The sequence below is a fragment of the Diaphorina citri genome, unplaced genomic scaffold, assembly GCF_000475195.1.
Source record: "Diaphorina citri unplaced genomic scaffold, Diaci psyllid genome assembly version 1.1 scaffold1088, whole genome shotgun sequence".
In the NCBI taxonomy this organism is placed as follows: Eukaryota; Metazoa; Arthropoda; class Insecta; order Hemiptera; family Psyllidae; genus Diaphorina; species Diaphorina citri.
In genome coordinates, this window is record NW_007378517.1 from 41,657 (window position 1) to 63,795 (window position 22,139).

A 22,139-nucleotide genomic window follows, 5' to 3' on the forward strand; every position below is an offset into this window, starting at 1 on the left:
TTAAATACCAGGGGTCGTTAGTAACAAAATCAAAATTTTGATGGCCCTAAGATCTAGGAATTATGAGGAACTAAAATTTACGAGGCACCTGTCTAGATAACTTGGATCATCATCAAAGCTTACAAGGGTACCATATATGGATGTAATTTAGGTTTTCGTTCAATGTAAAAACAGTGGAATAACTATAGATTCACTCTATCTAATCTTTTTTCCATCCAACTTTCGTGCAAAAAAAAAAAAAAAAAAAAAAAAAAAAAAAAAAAAAAAAAAAACCCCCCCACCCTCAAAGCTTAGATGGGTACCATATATGGATGTAATTTAGGTTTTCGTTCAATGTAAAAACAGTGGAATAACTAGATTTACTCTGTCTAATCTTTTGTCCATCCAACTTTCGTGCAAAAAAAAACTATACCTACTACCATTCAACTTAATAAGAAAGAATGTAAAGAAGATGATGAAGGTACAGAAGAAGGAAAAAAAGGAGGAAGGAGGAGAAGAAAAAAGAAGAACTGGTGAAATTTTAGATCCATACCTAAATGATAATTTAACTAGATGAATAAATAATAAGAAAATGAAGAAATTAGGTATACACGCAGTCCATACCTGATGATACGTCCCATCATGAAAGATGCTTAAAGCCAAAACAACATCAGCCAATAAAGAACATCTGATGGTAGGTACAGACCACAATAGCTACTTCCTAGGTACGCACATCGGATGCTTAAAGCCAAAACAACATCAGCCAATAAAGAACATCTGATGGTAGGTACAGACCACAATAGCTACTTCTTAGGTACGCACATCTGCTAACTGGTAGGTAATTTAATCAAACACTTCAAACAGGAATCAGTAATCAGACTACCTAGATGAATAAATAATAATAAGAAAATGAAGAAATTAGGTATACACGCAGTCCATACCTGATGATAAGTCCCATCATGAAGGATGCTTAAAGCCAAAACAACATCAGCCAATAAAGAACATCTGATGGTAGGAACAGACCACAATAGCTACTTCCTAGGTACGCACATCTGCTAACTGGTAGGTAATTTAATCAAACACTTCAAACAGGAATCAGTAATCAATCTATCACCTCAGTATCAGTACAACACATAGCGTGAAGAAGGTTTAGAAAAATATTATTAGGAAGTAAGTGTTAATTTCTTAATTTTGTTCTTTTTTCACGGAGATTCGCGTAAAATGGGTAGGTAAATGTCACTCAGTAATCAATCTATCACCTCAGTATCAGTACAACACATAGCGTGAAGAAGGTTTGGAAAAATATTATTAGGAAGTAAGTGTTAATTTCTTAATTTTGTTCTTTTTTCACGGAGATTTGCGTAAAATGGGTAGGTAAATGTCACAACAGTAACTAAAGTCGGTTAAAATGTAGGTGAAATGACTTATTCAACAGACTAAATAAAGGACAATAAAAGGTACGAACCTTAAAATAGAAATTTAACAAAATAATGGACTCTAAGCAGCCTGGCAACATGTAAAACACGACGGATTGGAATTCTTCGTAGGTACCAAAAAGAAACGACTTTGTATTCTTCACTAAGGGTTTAAATTAATTTACCCTCCATTCGGCGACAAGCTAATGGGTATTTCCCTTTCCCAATTTTCATGGTGGAAAATGGGGAAATGGAACATTGCCTGCCACTGTACCATTCCCCATTTATCACCATTCCTTCCTGAAAATTTGCAAAAGGAAAACACGATACCACTTACCTACTCATATTAAACTTACCCAGCCTGGGTGGGGCCGGGAAACGCAAGCAACACCCGATTACCCAAATGGTCACTCATCCGTCAACGGCAATACATGATGAACAATGTAATGATGCCAATAAGTTTGTCATGTTCACATTTGTCTTGGTCGTTCTAATTCTAGTCATAATTTTCTATATTAAAAGAGATATGTTTAGAAAGTGTTCAAGGCCTAGTCTGGATACAGTGTCTAGGAAAGTTCACTATAGCAGCTTGTCTAGGACGGGCGGCATTTCAGAATTTGAGTACTAAGTATAACCACGCGCCTAAAGTACGTCATAATCAGGGACGCAAAATCAATTTATCTTGTTATTAATCTCGGATTTTTATTCGTTAATTCATGAGGTAAAATAACTTATCACACAAAATGTAGAATCACTCAATCCGTATATCAAAATGTTCAACCGACATGTTTGTTTCGAGAGGAAAAAGAATACTGTGGAAGGGTGTTGGGTGTATGGCAAATATAACCCACCGACTGATTGACCTACTAGTTTACGAATAAATTGCTAGTGCATATTGTATTTGTTTCTCTCAAGTCATTGAATATCACCGACTGATTGACCTACTAGTTTACGAATAAATTGCTAGTGCATATTGTATTTGTTTCTCTCAAGTCATTGAATATCCATGATATTGAACTTGTTTACTAGGTGTGTTGTATCTTGTATAAATGATTTTTTTATAATATTATCTAAGTAAGTAGGTAGGTATAGTCATATTAATATTGTGTTCAAATCAATTCACCTTCCGTTGGTTTAGTACCTATGCACCTAAAATCAGAAAGTTTGAACTGCACAAACAAAAATGCCAAGTAAATCATGTCAATAATTTTAACTTTTAAGAGTACCTAATTTGTTGTTGTCTAACATTGCATGGGTATCAATATCAAGTTTGAATTGCACTTTATTGAGGGGAAACTTATTTTTATTGACTTTCAATGTTTTAACTTTCACCTCAATCTCATCGACTGGCGATTATGTAGGTACCTACTTGTACTAAACTTATTTGCTTGACTTTTGTGGCCGAAATTATTTTCTCTTTTATGATTGATCAATTATTTCGCATGTAGCTTGATTTGATGTAGGTAATTTTTTGACACTTTTTACGTTTAATACTTTTTGTTGTACATATGAACCTATCCCCATTCCCCACAATCATTTATCATCCGTTGATTTACGGATGGGAAATTCAAGCTGAATTTTGAATTAAATAACTTCCCCCTGTTCTGTTACAAGATAAGCATTTTTATGTAAGATATGTCAGGTGTAATTAAGAATTTTTATGTAAGATAGGTAGGTATGTCAGGTATGAATAGGTCTGTAGGTATAATTTGTAGGTAGTTTTACAGGTAGAGATTACCTACCATTATCATAGTTGCCTTCAAGTTTCAAGGTAATCAAAGTGGACAAATTGTAGAAATTCTTGTAGAAACATCTCTTTTATAATGTTTAGGAAACATTTGCTAATCCTGGATCTAGACCTGTTCTTTATAATCGGTACTTCAAATCTAGATTTGCTTGACTTCCTACAGCCTACGGGTTACGAGTTACTACAAAGTTGATACTGAAGGTATAGCTACATATCGCCCTATGAGGATATTTGTCCAAATCTGAATTGTGTGTTTTCAAGTATTCTAAGAGCATTTATCAAGAAATTCTCCTTATTGGATGGTTCTTTTCTGCTAATACTGTCCAATTATCTTATTGAATTCGTAGAATATAATTTTGTATTTTAACCTTTTATTTATACCTATCTAGAATTGCAAAAATGGCCAAACCAGCTTTTTGACACGAATCAGCTGTACATACATATACGACTAGATGACAGGATACAACACTGTGACGATTACCCATGAGCAATTAAAGGTATCATAATATTGGTATCTATTGATACCCATTCAAGTTTTTGCAGATATAAAAATTATATGTTCTGATGCCAACTGCAACAAAATCAGACATTCTTGACAACTACCTATTAGCTATTAGGTACATAATGGTATGAAAATACCCATAAGTTATACCTATGTCAATAGCTACTACATTTTCATTATAAGTATGTAATAGTAAAATGTATAACAAGAAAAAATAATACCTTATGTAACTAGCTGACCGTGCCTGAAAGAAGGTGTTCTCACTGGCAATGGGTCAAAAAAATAGGATGAAACCCAGAGGGAACTATTTTCCACTCCTGTCTCCCTGATTAATGATTAATGTAGTGAAAACCAATAAGTTGAAAACACCCGTAGGTGTTGTTAGGGAGCACCTTTTCTTCAAAGAGGTTTATCATGTTTGGCAGGTTTCAATTATGACTTAATTAATCGGGAAGTATGTGGGAGATATCCGATTTTAGATTGTCACTGATATGATCCGCCAAAAATATTTTCAAAAACACAAGCTGTATGATATTGAATAATATTGCTGATGCACTCACTGATTCCTGACATAATTATCTATCATAAATATTAGGTACTGAAGACACAAGGCCATCGGACCGGAAAGTCCTGAGCAAAATCACAATGGAACCGCAGGATCTATGAATTCTTGTGACTATACTATCAACGGCAATACATGATGAACAATGTAATGATGCCAATAAGTTTGTCATGTTCACATTTGTCTTGGTCGTTCTAATCCTAGTCATAATTTTCTATATTAAAAGAGATATGTTCAGAAAGTGTTCAAGGCCTAGTCTGGATACAGTGTCTAGGAAAGTTCACTATAGCAGCTTGTCTAGGACGGGCGGCATTTCAGAATTTGATCTCTGATAACAATAAGACGTTTGACTAATCCATTATTAAATGGACCTATAACCCACCGACTGATATTTCAGAATTTGATCTCTGATAACAATAAGACGTTTGACTAATCCATTATTAAATGGATCTATAACCCACCGACTGATTTACCAACTAGTTTTCGAATAAATTGCTAGTTTACACATTGTATTTGTTTTTCTCAAGTCATACTAGGTTTACTAGGTGAGTTGTATCTTGTATAAATGATTTTTTTTTTTTCTTGTATAAATGAATATTATCTAAGTAAGTAGGTAGGTATAGTCATATTAGTATTGTGTTCAAATCAATTCACCTTTCGTTGGTTTAGTACCTATGCACCTAAAATCAGAAAGTTTGAACTGCACAAACAAAAATGCCAAGTAAATCATGCCAATAATTTTAACTTTTAAGAGTACCTAAGTTGTTGTTTTCTAACATTGCATGGGTATCAATATCGAGTTTTGTTTGCACTTTATTGAGGCATTGAGGGTAAACTTACTTTTATTGACTTTCAATGTTTTAACTTTCACCTCAATCTCATCGACTGGCGATTATGTAGGTACCTACTTGTACTAAACTTATTTGCTTGACTTTTGTGGCCGAAATTATTTTCTTTTTTATGATTGATCAATTATTTTGCATGTAGCTTGATTAAATTTGATGTAGGTAATTTTTTTGGCACTTTTTACGTTTAATACTTTTTGTACATATGAACCTATCCCCAATAAATTGCACTTTTTAATGTATCCATGTAAGTGGTATTTATCTATACCTAGCCCTTTTTTATAGCCCTTTATTGCTTCTTCCTCGTTTCTCGATGAATAATTAAAAAATAGTAATAAAAATAATAATAATAACAAGCTGGGCCCGTCCCTCCGGGAATTATTTAGCCCGTAGATTATTCGATCAGTACCTATGTACCTACCTAATTTGTTTAATATTCAGTTTATTATTATTCTTGATTTGATTTTTCGATTTTACTTTCATGTAATGATTTAAAATCAAGACTAGAGCCCGTTCTCCCTTTATTCCCAATATAAGGTTCAAGTCACCCATCCATTTATTGGCCTTGCTCGGCGTAGCCGAAGGGACGGACCCAGCTTGTTATTACTATTGTAATAATAAAGGAAGGACGGACTAAAAAGCTGGGTCCGTCCCTCCGGGAATTTTTTAGCCCGTAGTTTATCCGATCGTGATTAAAGAAAATCAGTACCTATGTACCTAACCTAATTTGTTTAATATTCAGTTTATTATTATTCTTGACTTGATATTTCGATTTTACTTTCATGTAATGATTTAAAATCAAGACAAGAGCCCGTTATTCGTAGAATATAATTTTGTATTTTTACCTTTTATTTATACCTATCTAGAATTGCAAAAATGGCCAAACCAGCTTTTTGACACGAATCAGCTGTACATACATATACGACTAGATATTTACCACCTCTGTGGTTGACCAGGTTTTCATGTTCTTGATAGGCATACCTACCTACGTATTTCCTTCACTTTTCTATTTTGCTAAGACTAAATTTTTTTAACAGATAGGCAATAAAAATATAACACATCAAGTTTAATTTTGGTTGTCTAAATTCGCATTTCTTTCCTTGGACCTTGATAGGGGTTTTGTTTTTTAAACTTCGATAAAGCTCAATGATTAAGTATTATATTTTAATGATCGAATATTAAAATTTGGCCTGATGACTAATTTGGCATTTACCTGCCTGATGGTAATTGAACCCGGCATCTTCTGTATGACAATCAGATTTTCAGATTCCACTGGACCAATCTTTTCGCAGACCACCATGCAAAAGACTTTCTATTTCTATACATAAAAACAAGAATTCCATAATTTTAGGTAGTATACATAATACAACCTATTTACTTATTAGCGTCTACAAGTTAGTAAATCAGATCAGTTCTAATTCTGGAATGTTAGTTCTTCCAATCCTATTAACAGATAGCCAATAAAAATATAACACAAGTTTAATTTTGGTTTTCTAAATTCGCATTTCTTTCCTTGGTCCTTGATAGGGGTTTTGTTTTTTAAACTTCGATAAAGCTCAATGATTAGGTATTATATTTTAATGATCGAATATTAAAATTTGGCCTCATGACTAATTCGGCATTTACCTGCCTGATGGTAATTAAACCCGGCATCTTCTGTATGACAATCAGATTCCCACTGGACCAATCTTTTCGCAGACCACCATGCAAAAGACTTTCTATTTCTACATAAAACCAAGAATTCCATAATTTTAGCTATAGTATACATAATACAACCTATTTACTTATTAGCGTCTACAAGTTAGTAAATCAGATCAGTTCTAATTCTGGAATGGAAGAACTATTCCACTCTGGAATGTTTACAAAGGACGCCAATTCAATTTCAGCTTTTAAACTTTGAAAAGGACTCTTTGAACTCACCCGAATTTCCCGTTCGAGCTATCATCATTGTTGTTATTAATGTTATTATTGTACGCGTTACATCGGCAAGAATCTCCATCGTCGGCAGTTAGATCGGAAAATATCGCCATAGTATTAGAGAAATAAAAGCAATCTGACGGCAGGGACAAACAACACCAACACACTCACGGGAAATGACCGTCCCGAAAACGTGATGATAAGATGTTATTGCCACTTCAGGCTAAAATTAGAATTCGATAGCGTTTAAGCCAAAAAATTGCGGACATTTTGATAATTATAGCAATTTCACAAAGTACGGAAAACGATAGAGACCGGCGAACACAATGATTAGATATTTATTGCACAACCTGAATAGTTACCTAGTTATTAAGACGGGAAAATTAGTTAGACAAATGAAAAGCTTTCTATAGCCATCACTTATTGGAACTTCAACATTTAGCACTGAAAAACTCATTCAGATTATGAAGGGGGTTTTTGCCCCTTAGGGGGATTCCTTCTTAAATGTAATTTAGTCAAGTACCTATACTTAACTGTCTTCTCTCATTTTTGTCATTGTTTATTTCTTTGTACATAATACATGAAGGAATAGGTGCTTAACTTTCAAAGCGTTATTGCCACTTCAGGCTAAAATTAGAATTCGATAGCGTTTAAGGCAAAAAATTGCGGGCATTTTGATAATTATAGCAATTTCACAAAGTACGGAAAACAATAGAGGCCGGCGAACACAATGATTAGATATTTATTGCACAACCTGAGTAGGTAGTTATTAAGACGGGAAAATTAGTTAGACAAATGAAAAGCTTTCTATAGCCATCACTTATTGGAACTTCAACATTTAGCACTGAAAATATTATTATTCACACGAGTAAATTTTAAAAACACGAATCAGTGTAGGCAGTAAAATGATAGATCAGGTAACTTATTAGATAAAGTTCTAAAGAAGAACAAAGTTTAATAGACTAGAAATAAATTAACAGCAAAAGAAGTTGGGCAACGATTTTGAAACAAAAAAAGTGTGTAAAAAATAAATAAAATAAATGTAGGTAACAGAAATAATTCAAACTAGTTCAAAAATTAAAATAATAAAATTCAAAAAAAACACGAATCAGTGTAGGCAGTAAAATGATAGATCAGGTAACTTATTAGGTTTAGTTCTAAAGAAGAACAAAGTTTAATAGACTAGAAATAAATTAACAGCAAAAGAAGTTGGGTAACGATTTTGAAACAAAAAAAAGTGTGTAAAAAATAAATAAAATAAATGTAGGTAACAGAAATAATTCAAACTAGTTCAAAAATTAAAATAATAAAATTCAAAAATCATAAGCAGCATCACGAGTAGTATGATCATAAATTAGTAAACTTACACTCTTCATAGAGGTGCTCAACACCGCATTCCTCTCGGAATATTCGACAGGGAGTTCGGTTCACACATTCTATCAGCACATTGCTCTATTAGAGATTAGTGCTTCTAGTGGAGATGCCAGAATTACAATTTCGCGCTTATCGGTACACTTGCATGAAGCTTAACCCCATACATAAAAAGCCCACTCTGAGGCTTAAGCCGGCCAATCACTATCAGGTAGACCTGACAGGCGGACCTGATCAGGTGTACCTGTCAGGTCTACCTAATAATGAGTAGCTGCCCCAAAAGATGGGTTAAGCTTATCTACACCCACATGATGTTTGCTACATATTTGGTGGAGATGTCAACATTACAATTCCACTTATACCGCAGTCTGCAGTTACTGGCAAAGTTAATTGATGAGATTTTTTCTTTTTCTTTTTTTTTTCTGTTTGGTTACCAGATTCAATACTTTTGGTGACACCCTTACAACTTTTTATCAAGTGACCAGTATCAGTCTATCAGTGCATCAGTAGGGACAGTCGTCCGTGTCTTCTAATGAGATCACATTGCTAGTTACAAATACATCAAGGTAATCCAGGTACACAATGGCACACAAGCAGCGCTCAATTCTCTCGTCTGCAAATCGTATAGATTCGAGAGAGCACAAAATAAAGAAATGGTAAAAAAAAAGCAAAGGGAAAGTAGCTGAGCGAACACCTAAAGCCTTCAGGTTGTGAGTTCTGGTTTACACAGAGCTACGAGATTCAGTAAAGACTGAATTCTTATCTGTTGCCCGTGGTGGAGGGGGAACCAAGTGCATTAGAGGAATCAGAAGGAAGGTACAACGTTCTGCCCCATGGGAATAGAAGAACAGGCGAAGAATTCAGTACACATAGAGCATTGAACTTGCTCAGGGTCTTGCCGTGGATTAACTGTAAAAAAATATTTCTACACGACCTCGTCAGTAATTTTTTCATATTTATTTTTTAGAAAAAAAGTTGGATATAAGTTTAACCTTTCTTTCCTTCGATTTTCAATTTCCATTTTTCTTCTCATTCCTCAAGTTTATTTAATTTCTTTTAACGTGAGTGCTGTGTTGTGAATTCTATCCAGGTGTTTATATTTCTACACGACCTCGTCAGTAATTTTTTCATATTTATTTTTTTAGAAAAAAAAAGTTGGATATAAGTTTAACCTTTCTTTCGTTCGGTTTTCAATTTCCATTTTTCTTCTCATTCCTCAAGTTTATTTAATTTCTTTTAACGTGAGTGCTGTGTTGTGAATTCTATCCAGGTGTTGTTGTTTTGTTTTGATAAACTCATATCCATTATCTGTGGTTTCTCCAGTGTTTTGTTGATACCTACGTGTTGGATGTAAATATTATTTATGAAAGGTAAGAGTCTGCAACTTTCTTATCACTGAAATATTCTCTTTCATAGGATATTTTTTATCATATAGATTTCCATTATCTACCTGATGGATTTACGTAGATCCTTCTAGAAAACAGAGGCATGCGATTGTGTCAGTGCCATATTTAGACCAAGACGTACCTACCTAGATATTCTAAGAGATTTTTATTTTCTCATTTATTTTATTATTTAATAAATAATCATAAATTAAGTATTTAAGAAGGTAGGTAGGTATACCTACAACTAGGTAGGTATGCTACTTAAAATTAATGAAAGTCTTTGAAGAATGTTTCGTTAACAGATTGTAAAACCATGCTAAACCTCAAATGTTTTGGAATTTCGAAACTTGAGGTTATTTCGACATGTCTCGAAATCATGAAGCTGAAGCCATTAGGCACGTCCTCTTAGCAAGAATTCAGCAACTTCTCGTGAATCTCGTGCGTGATTTTTCGCATTTTATAATCTATCTAGCAACCAGAACCTCTTAAATATCTTGAACCTCGAAGAACGTTGGAGCTTTTTAAGTTCAAAAATTCCTGCCAAGTAACATTTTTTGACTTCCTAAACAAATTCTAAACATCTGAACGGACTAGATACCTACCAGAATTTAATTTTAAATCTGTTTCTCAATCTCTCTAAATAAAAACTGAAAACAAGATTTAAATCAGTTTACTTGGATCTTTTAAATCACCAAACCCAGATACCTAAATATAGACTACTTATCGATGACTAAGTAGGTACCTCCAATGTACTTAGAACAAGTATAGGCAGGTACTGATCGAAGCACGGTTATGTAAAAATCAATAAATTCACGAGTCATCAATTTCCTTGATGTAAAATATTTATGACAACCATAAAATTAAAATTATGACACTGATTATGAATTTATGAACCCAAAGACCTACTAAATATTTTGTGGTTGAACTTGAAGATTTCGGTTTCATTTCCTTCAAACGAGAACCAATCAGAATTCAGATAATTGTGTCAACATGTTTATCAACAAGAATTGGTGTTAATTGATATTTTTCAATGATTTATTGATGTTTAAATGATGTCATTGTGCGGTAACATTTTTATTACCTATTTATGAACGCATTATGACCAGAAATAAGTAACATAATAAGTAGTTAAGCGATTAATGTTCAAGTGATTGTAAGGCATTTAGACAGGTAAGATAGGTACCACTCATCGTTTTCTGTGTATGCAAGGAACTTCTATCAAAATTAAGACTAAAGTAGAGCTTTCTGCCTTTACCGTATGAACGACCATGTTGTCTATTTTGATAAATGCTACAACATGAATAACAAAATAATAATTATTTATCTTTGAAGGTGATCTGAACCAGCAATGAATCAGTGAACTTGATCATTTTATTTTTGACCGGTGCGAAGGTAGTTTTGACACTAAAATATGGAATCATATTAATAAAAGTGACATATTAATAGGATATGTACGAGTAAGAAAGGTATAGGTCTGTACGCATTTCTCTGTTTGGAGTTGTGAATTTTCCGCATAAAATTCTCATTAATTTCAACATGGTATGTATGTGTCAATAAATAATATAAGGTTATTAAATGTTTTGATTTTATGAATGATATATATGATAAACGTAAACGAGGAATATATTTGATCAAGATACGAATCACTGGTCAGATAGATAATTAATTGAAATATGTCCCTAGGTACCTACTTAAATTTCGTAGGTAGCTCACTTAACCTTGACAACATTGAAATCACTTCAATTAAAACGTCAACATCTCTTTATTTCAAGGCTTCATTTTTGCCATTAAAGATTTTAAAGATTTCTAATTCAGACAGTTTGTGGTTTTCGAGAAGCGGGAACGAACCGCTCACTCAGCAAGTCAACATTGATTAAAATTCACGAAAAGATTCTAAAACTAAAAGGTTCACTAAATCACTACTAAGTTTGATTATAATGTAATCAACACTATGGATCAAGATCAAAACACGATTTAAATGTGAAATGGCTCACTGGGATCATCTGAACCGCTCACTCATCAAGTCAACATTGATTAAAATTCACGAAAAGATTTTAAAACTAAAAGGTTCACTACTAAGTTTGATTATAATGTAATCAACACTATGGATCAAGATCAAAACACGATTTAAATGTGAAATGGCTCACTGGGATCATCTACAACTTGACGTAACTTTAGGTTACGTTTGAACTTGAAATACGAGATGAACATAAAAGATATCTATGTGGTATATACCTACTATTCACATAGTAGATATAGGTTATGGTAGAGATAGGTATATTGTAGATACACACTCGGTGAGTAATGTGAGTTCAAGACCAAGGTGATTTTCTTCGCGAAAAGTTGTTTCATACAAACGAAGAAGGGGACTACACAAGTCTCGATTTGCTGTCCAATTATCTTATTGAATTCGTAGAATATAATTTTGTATTTTTACCTTTTATTTATACCTATCTAGAATTGCAAAAATGGCCAAACCAGCTTTTTGACACGAATCAGCTGTACATATCAGATAATTGTGTCAACATGTTTATCAACAAGAATTGGTGTTAATTGATATTTTTCAATGATTTATTGATGTTTAAATGATGTCATTGTGCGTTGAGTTATGATTCAATGGTTTGTTGAATGTTGTGTTGTATCTGCCAAGAAGTTGAGAGGTTTAAACATTGACAGATTAAACCTGTCCTGTAGTAATAAAACAATTGATTTTAGATAGCACCTCTGTGGTTGATTGACTGCAGGGTTTTCATGTTCTTGATAGGCATACCTACGTATTTCCTTCACTTTTCTATTTTGCTATGACTAAATTTTATTAACAGATAGGCAATAAAAATATAACACAAGTTTAATTTCGGTTTTCTAAATTCGCATTTCTTTCCTTGGTCCTTGATAGGGGTTTTGTTTTTTAAACTTCGATAAAGCTCAATTATTAAGTATTATATTTTAATGATCGAATATTAAAATTTGGCCTGATGACTAATTCGGCATTTACCTGCCTGATGGTAATTAAACCCGGCATTTTCTGTATGACAATCAGATTCCCACTGGACCAATCTTTTCGCAGACTACCATGCAAAAGACTTTCTATTTCTACATAAAACCAAGAATTCCATAATTTTAGCTAGTATACATAATACAACCTATTTACTTATTAGCGTCTACAAGTTAGTAAATCAGATCAGTTCTAATTCTGGAATGTTAGTTCTTCCACTCTGGAATGTTTACAAAGGACGCCAATTCAATTTCAGCTTTTAAACTTTGAAAAGGACTCTTTGAACTCACCCGAATTTCCCAACTAGGAATATATTTGATCAAGATACAAATCACTGGTCAGATAGATAATTCATTGAAATATGTCCCTAGGTACTTCAATTTCGTAGGTAGCTCACTTAACCTTAACAACATTAAAATCACTTCAATTAAAACGTCATCTCTTTATTTCAAGGCTTCATTTTTGCCATTAAAGATTTTAAAGATTTCTAATTCAGACAGTTTGTGGTTTTCGAGAAGCAGGAAGTGACAAATTTGAATGTCTATAAATTCTTTGGGAGGTCAAACTATAGGATAGAAATGCTTGGAACTCCTCATTCAGATTACGAAGGGGGTTTTTGCCCCTTAGGGGGATTCCTTCTTAAATGTAATTTAGTCAAGTACCTACCTATACTTAACTGTCTTCTCTCATTTTTGTCATTGTTTATTTCTTTGTACATAATACATGAAGGAATAGGTGCTTAACTTTCAAATTTCAATGTATTTATAAGGGATTTGTAATTAGTAGTTCATTATTGATTATAATACATACATAATTATGTAGATCCGCATCACAACATACCATCTCATTCTCCCTGCAAGTAAAACCACTGTGTGCTTCTGTATGTTTCAAGGGTTATGGTGCATTCAAAACAATGTTTAGTGGTTCCTCATATTATCTCCTCCTACTGTGGTGGTATATTCTGGGTCAATTGGATCATTGCATGTCGTCACCAACTTCTTCTTTACCACTAGAGATCGCCAAAAAAGCATCACCACCTTTTTCGTTTAGGACACCATGCTTGAAATTATGTGCATGCGGAATGGGAAAATACGCTACCTTCGAGCACCAAGTTTACATTGTCAATTGTACTGATACCAAACTGAACGACACCAAGATATTGGAAAATCTACCTCTCGAAACAGAGGTTAGTATTTTTTATATTTTACCTAAGTATGAATAAGTTTATTCTAGAAGCCGTTACCTTTTGGCAAAGCAAAGCTCTAAATAGCGGTAACTTTGAATGGCAAATCCCTAAACAATTACTTGAATCAATAAAGCACTGTCCAGTGGGGAAATGGTTATAAATGGTTATAATTTTGGAGAATTAAAAAAATCCATATAGGTATAAGGCACTTAAGAGCCCGATGTGTAGCACACTAGCATGATGATGCGACGTCCTTCTAAGTTCAATACATCCCAAAAATTTGTTACCTTCCGAGTCTTCGGACCGGACAATTTAGGCATCCAATGGGGTCATTCACAATTTATTCAAACCCGGAGATTTCTGGCATCCGGAATCAAAAACTGGTACTGGATTTGTCCATCAAATAAACTCGGTTCTTCGCGTCTACTAAAGCATGCAATAAACGACTATTTCGCTGCACAAATTTTGCAAAAACCAGAAAAGTTCTACTTGGGTCAAAATCCGCTTCCTGTTCCAGCAGCAGTTTTTGGTTTTGTTGTGTTCCATTCCGGTTATAATTTTGGAGAATTAAAAAATTAAGAGCCCGATGTGTAGCACACTAGCATGATGATGCGACGTCCTTCTAAGTTCAATACATCCCAAAAATTTGTTACCTTCCGAGTCTTCGGACCGGAAAATTTAGGCATCTAATGGGGTCATTCACAATATTTATTCAAACCCGGAGATTTCTGGCATCCGGAATCAAAAACTGGTACTGGATTTGTCCATCAAATAAACTCGGTTCTTCGCGTGTACTAAAGCATGTAATAAATGACTATTTCGCTCCACAAGTTTTGCAAAAACCAGAAAAGTTCTACTTGGGTCAAAATCCGCTTCCTGTTCCAGCAGCAGTTTTTGGTTTTGTTGTGTTCCATTCCGGTTATGAAGCAAACGATACTCGGTACACCTTTTTGTTTACTAGTTCAACGTCTCAGTATAAATAAATGTTAAGGTTTTTAGTGATGGGGGTTTTACCCTCCATTTGGCGACAAGCTGATGGGTATTTCCCTTTCCCAATTTTCATGGTGGAAAATGGGGAAATGGAACATTGCCTGCCACTGTACCATTCCCCATTTATCACCATTCCTTCCTGAAAATTTGCAAAAGGAAAACACGATACCACTTACCTACTCATATTAAACTTACCCAGCCTGGGTGGGGCCGGGAAACGCAAGCAACACCCGATTACCCAAATGGTCACTCATCCGAGTACTAAGTATAACCACGCGCCTAAAGTACGTCATAATCAGGGACGCAAAATCAATTTATCTTGTTATTAATCTCGGATTTTTATTCGTTAATTCATAAGTTAAAGATGCCTATCACACAAAATGTAGAATCACTCAATCCGTATATCAAAATGTTCAACCGACATGTTTGTTTCGAGAGGAAAAAGAATACTGTGGAAGGGTGTTGGGTGTATGGCAAAAGCACAGGTTACAAGTTACAACACATTGACGATTACCTAGCAATTAAAGGTATCATAATATTGGTATCTATTGGTACCCATTCAAGTTTTTGCAGATATACATAAATATTATATGTTCTGATGCCAACTGCAACAAAATCAGACATTCTTGACAACTACCTATTAGGTACATAATGGTATGAAAATACCCATAAGTTATACCTACCTATGTCAATAGCTACTACATTTTCATTATAAGTATGTAATAGTAATATGTATAACAAGAAAAAATAATACCTTATGTATGGTTATCAACTTATCACAAATCAAAATCATTTTAGCAAAAAAAATATGATCTAATGATTTTAATGAACCGCTCACTCATCAAGTCAACATTGATTAAAATTCACGAAAAGATTCTAAAACTAAAAGGTTCACTACTAAGTTTGATTATAATGTAATCAACACTATGGATCAAGATCAAAACACGATTTAAATGTGAAATGGCTCACTGGGATCATCTACAACTTGACGTAACTTTAGGTTACGTTTGAACTTGAAATACGAGATGAACATAAAAGATATCTATGTGGTATATACCTACTATTCACATAGTAGATATAGGTTATGGTAGAGATAGGTATATTGTAGATACACACTCGGTGAGTAATGTGAGTTCAAGACCAAGGTGATTTTCTTCGCGAAAAGTTGTTTCATACAAACGAAGAAGGGGACTACACAAGTCTCGATTTATTACGAAATGGGAAATGGTTTTCTTTCAGAACACTGCACTTCTGGTAGTTCTGGTGGGGTTTACAGTTTCGTAGCCTGCGACGATTTTCCGGGTTTGAACCAAAAGTGTTCCGTGAACTATTGGAAGTACTGATAGATCCAAAAGCTTTGTAACCATTGTTGTAGGACGAGGAAGGAGCCCAGGCTCTGGGCGTTTATAGAGTTACCCCAATCCTTCCAAAACCGTGAGATATGATCCTATGTCACAGACACGGAAGTAGTATCATTGTTGTTTGCCCACGCTAAAGAATCAGATTTTCGTGGACAAACAGTATCAACTAAGCTATGGTTGCATTAGTTGCTCCACTGCTAGATCCAAAAGCTATGTAACCATTGTTGTAGGACGAGGAAGGAGCCCAGGTTCTGGGCGTTTAAAGAGTTACCCCAATCCTTCCAAAACCGTGAGATATGATCCTATGTCACAGACACGGAAGTAGTATCATTGTTGTTTGCCCACGCTAAAGGTACTGCTAGATCCAAAAGCTATGTAACCATTGTTGTAGGACGAGGAAGGAGCCCAGGCTCTGGGCGTTTAAAGAGTTACCCCAATCCTTCCAAAACCGTGAGATATGATCCTATGTCACAGACACGGAAATAGTATCATTGTTGTTTGCCCACGCTAAAGAATCAGATTTTCGTGGACAAACAGTATCAACTAAGCTATGGTTGCATTAGTTGCTTCAAACGAATAGCTCGAATAAATGGTTATCTAGCTTTATAATTTTATTTTGGAAAATATAAAAAAAAATCCATATATAAGGCACTTAAGAGCCCGATGTGTAGCACACTAGCATGATGATGCGACATCCTTCCAAGTTCAATACATCCCAAAAATTTGTTAGGTAGGTACCTTCTGAGTCTTCCGACCGGACAATTTAGGCATCCAATGGGGTCATTCACAATTTATTCAAACCCGGAGATTTCTGGCATCCGGAATCAAAAACTGGTACTGTTGTACCTTGGCCCCCATAAAGTTGAGACATCTACAAAACATCTAGGGTCCAAGGTACACCAGGACAGCTGTTTGTTCTAAATTACCTTCGTGCTATCATTCACGATTGGTATTATTCCCGTACGTTGAACATTGAACTTCAACTAAGAGCAATAAATCATCAAAGGTCAACAATACACACAAATAGAATTCCTATAGATAGGTAGTTATAGGTACCTCCATGGGGTCGTTGAGAATCTACGTATATTAGCAGTAATGGGCCAATCGTAAATCTTAGGTACCTACATACATAGGAACTAGGAAGGAAAAGTTCAGATTCACACAAAATGGATTTTAGTATCAAGATATCTTTCAATTACCAATTACCTACACATCAGGTATCAACTTTTAATCGCAGTAATTGCCTAGCAAGTTATGTTTATAGATCAATATAATTCCGACAGTAAATTACATATTTGTATGTACATCATTACGTCTAAATATCTACTATACCTTTATGATTTACACAGAGGTTACATGAGAGAGCTAGCAATAACTTCATTACAGAGGTCGTCTCAATAAAAATTGAAGGTAACTTGACCACCAAAAAATTAAAATAATAATACAGTCGAACCTGGATATAAGAGAAAATTTTCTGGGCCCTTCATGCTGAACCTCGATATAAAAGAAACTGGATATAGTGGAAACCTGGATATAAGAAAAAAAAGGGTGGTCCCCTGGATTCTCTTATATCCATGTTCGACTGTAATAAACATATTACAGTCGCTCAAGTCGGAAAAGGCCGGAAGGCACCTTAATAACATCCTGCCATAATGACTTCATCAAACATATTACAGTCGCTCAAGTCGGAAAAGGCCGGAAGGCACCTTAATAACATCCTGCCATAATGACTTCATCAATATGCCGAAAAATGAATGGGTTTTAACATAGGTGTTGATTTGTTGATCCGCCGACAATAACCTTGGAAATTCAAAATCAAGTTTGCAATTTTTTAATCAAATTATGAAGTGTGCCAAAATTTTGAAACTCACTTTATGAGCAGAAAATTAATTAATTAATAAAAATTAGATCTAGATAATTTTAATTATGAAAATAGGCAGACTGAGGTATGTAAATATAATTTTTAACTATATTAATTTGTCATTTTATGGCATTACCTCAAATAAACTATGATAGGTACAAAGACGGAGACAACTGAGACGAGTATAGGCCTACCATCAGAAAGGCTGTTGTTAGTAAATTGGTATCAGGTAAATACAAGTGTGAACAGGTCGTAAGACCGGTATTATCAAGAAAATTAATTATCTATGTAAGTACATGTAATTATCTAGATAGCTGCCTTACCTACATAGAAAACTACCTGAAGTAGGTACCTACGTAATAATTATGCAGCAGCACCTATTACGAGTAGGCAGCTAGGCACCGAAAATTAATTATCTATGTAAGTACATGTAATTATCTAGATAGGTGCCTTACCTACATAGAAAACTACCTGAAGTAGGTACCTACGTAATAATTATGCAGCAGCACCTATTACGAATAGGCAGCTAGGCACTACGTTTTGGGTTATACATAGGTACTCGTAGGTATAGGTTGTACCCACCTTCTACAGGAAGCTTAATTGTGTTAAGTATAAATATAAGTATAATAATAAATGCTTTTCACAAATGTCGTTACCTGCTCAATAGGTACACTACTCTATCGAACCCGCGACCTAGCGCTTACATTGCAGACGCGCTACCTTTCAGGCTAACTAGGCTGGCATACCTGAATCAACCTAACCCAACCCCAGCCCTTATTTTTATTTATTTCTTTTTCCGGATTAAGTTATACCTTTAAAGGTTCAACGTTCAATGTGTCCGGAAACTACTACACTTGTCCAGTGAGGACATTGAAATTTGTCCGAGAATACAGCATCCAATAAACTTTAAGAAGGTCACCTATATGGACGAGCAAAATTTGAATGACCTGCATCAGGGACGACTTTAGATTTGGCACTGACATTTACTATGTATTTAGGTACTGTTGTATTGTGGTATGTATGGGTATGGGTAAGGACTAGAAAATCCTATTTATATTAGATTTATACTAGCTGGTTTGTCCATTGTCCCATACTTATAAAATTACATGAAAATATTGAAATGGAAAAAATCTTGTGTGTGTGTGTTTTTTTCTTTTTTTAAAAAAAACTTCAAATCGGACCTGATGAACTGTTGTGACAAACCTACCTGCCTAAAGTCTAAAGTTGCCATGTAAAGACATACGTTTATGAGTTTTAGATACATCTATTAAGAGAAACTTTTAAATACCAGGGGTCGTTAGTAACAAAATCAAAATTTTGATGGCCCTAAGATCTAGGAATTATGAGGAACTAAAATTTACGAGGCACCTGTCTAGATAACTTGGATCATCATCAAAGCTTAGATGGGTACCATATATGGATGTAATTTAGGTTTTCGTTCAATGTAAAAACAGTGGAATAACTAGATTTACTCTGTCTAATCTTTTGTCCATCCAACTTTCGTGCAAAAAAAAACTATACCTACTACCATTCAACTTAATAAGAAAGAATGTAAAGAAGATGATGAAGGTACAGAAGAAGGAAAAAAAGGAGGAAGGAGGAGAAGAAAAAAGAAGAACTGGTGAAATTTTAGATCCATACCTAAATGATAATTTTTAACTAGATGAATAAATAATAAGAAAATGAAGAAATTAGGTATACACGCAGTCCATACCTGATGATACGTCCCATCATGAAAGATGCTTAAAGCCAAAACAACATCAGCCAATAAAGAACATCTGATGGTAGGTACAGACCACAATAGCTACTTCCTAGGTACGCACATCTGCTAACTGGTAGGTAATTTAATCAAACACTTCAAACAGGAATCAGTAATCAATCTATCACCTCAGTATCAGTACAACACATAGCGTGAAGAAGGTTTAGAAAAATATTATTAGGAAGTAAGTGTTAATTTCTTAATTTTGTTCTTTTTTCACGGAGATTCGCGTAAAATGGGTAGGTAAATGTCACAACAGTAACTAAAGTCGGTTAAAATGTAGGTGAAATGACTTATTCAACAGACTAAATAAAGGACAATAAAAGGTAGGTACGAACCTTAAAATAGAAATTTAACAAAATAATAGACTCTAAGCAGCCTGGCAACATGTAAAACACGACGGATTGGAATTCTTCGTAGGTACCAAAAAGAAACGACTTTGTATTCTTCACTAACTTAACAATAAGTATATTTAAAACTCAAAGTTCCAAAGATAAAGGATCAAAAAATTTGCAAACTGACGAGAAAATAAAAAATCTTTACTTCACTCTATTTAGAATTCGAGATAGTGCGAAGAAATTAATAACAAACGTGACAAAGATCTTTCTAAAACTTAACTACCTACGGAACCTACCTTCATGTACTTAATAATGAGTATAAAAACATGAGAACAAGTTAAGCAAAAACCATGTAAAAAAAATATCCGTACCTATCCATTTATGCAATCAGAAAGCATTAATTAGCTCGGAAAATTGACAGATAGGCAGGTAGTACTTACTTTAGATATCTAAATATTATCACGTGTCCAAGTGAGCCTACAAATGTGCTTTCAGTACTTTATAATTATGCGAGAGCCCGTGTCTTCCTTGACCTATCGCCAGATAGCCAAGTTCCACTTAGACAGCTCAATTATGATGGTCTAACCTAGATTAAGTAAGTAGTTTAAGATCTAAAACAAACTTTATTATATTACCCAAGTAATACTGTATGTAGACACAATACAAAGAGGTACGCAGTTTTCTAATCATCCTAAGGTTTGAAAGACCTATTCTATAGTTTTCACTGCATACACAGAAAATAGGGAAAGTAAAAATACAAAACCGTTCTTCAATACCTATTTTTTGCGATCGTGGAGTGAAAATGGGAGAGTTCGCAAAAAATCCCAGTACATATTATACGACTATTACAAGTATATGAATCAAAATCTTCTCATAAATAAAACTGACAACAGTAGATAAAAATCACATAACCTTCTGCTCAAATTTCATCCGATTTTCCCGGATCCAATCTCTCACAGTAGACTAGACATGATGGGCCGTTGTTCACATTTTGCTTCCAATCTTTCCCGGATACAATATGAGCAACTCGATCCATTGTACATATATACAAACATTTTATCATCTAATTTACAATTATTTTGCCTAGATGGTAATGTACTATCGATAAATCTAGGCCATCGAGGCAGAATGAGGAATAAATGTTTTCCCGGAAAAATCGAATAAAATGAACAGGCTTGAATGGACTTTATCTAAAAATGATCAAAGTAATCTGGGAAAAACACTTACAAACTAAAGAGTAATGAACTTGAGTTACCTGCTCCCTGACACGCACTCAACCACTAAATGAAGGGTAAGTCGGTAAGTTAGTAAAATTAATAAAATATTGTTACAGAACGCGTCTAGAGAGTATCTAGCTATGTATGTATCATGTATGATGAACTATAAACGTGAAGCCTCGAGAAGTAAAATCAAAAATGATACTGGTAGCGCAACCTGTTAGAATTCAAAGTATAGGCCTACCATCAGAAAGGCTGTTGTTAGTAAATTGGTATCAGGTAAATACAAGTGTGAACAGGTCGTAAGACCGGTATTATCACATAATCACATTGTATCTCGAACTAAACATGAACGCACAACTCTATTAGCTGTCTTACTGTCTAGAACTCATAGGCCTAGATTTGTAGGACACATATTAACCTTCTTAACAATTCCCCCTTGTTTCCTGATTACAGGTCCAATGTCTGACTTTGAACGTATCAAAAGAGCTTGCCTCAAGCGAGGTGAGCTCTTCTTCACAATTATCCCATGCAGTGTAAGGGACTCACAAATTCAAAGAACCAGTCCAATTTTTATGTAACAATAAATCACTTGAAACTATCTCTAGAGTCAGTCACTCACTATCAGGTACGCCTGATCAACTGATAGTGTGTGTTCTCATCAGGTATCAGGTAGACCTGACAGGCAGACCTGCTTAGCCCTACCTGT

At 34.5% G+C, this 22,139-nt stretch overlaps 1 protein-coding gene across 1 annotated transcript in view; it reads left to right on the forward strand.

The window, feature by feature from the left end:
• Positions 1-9,459: 9,459 nt before the first annotated feature.
• The window catches only part of LOC103514139 (calpain-C-like), a 42,810-nt gene continuing 30,130 nt past the window's right edge, over positions 9,460-22,139 (forward strand). The window contains exon 1 of the mRNA XM_008479003.2: positions 9,460-9,708. Coding sequence (XP_008477225.2) covers positions 9,702-9,708 — 7 coding nt within the window. The 5' untranslated portion in view covers positions 9,460-9,701. The remainder of the gene's footprint in view (positions 9,709-22,139) is intronic.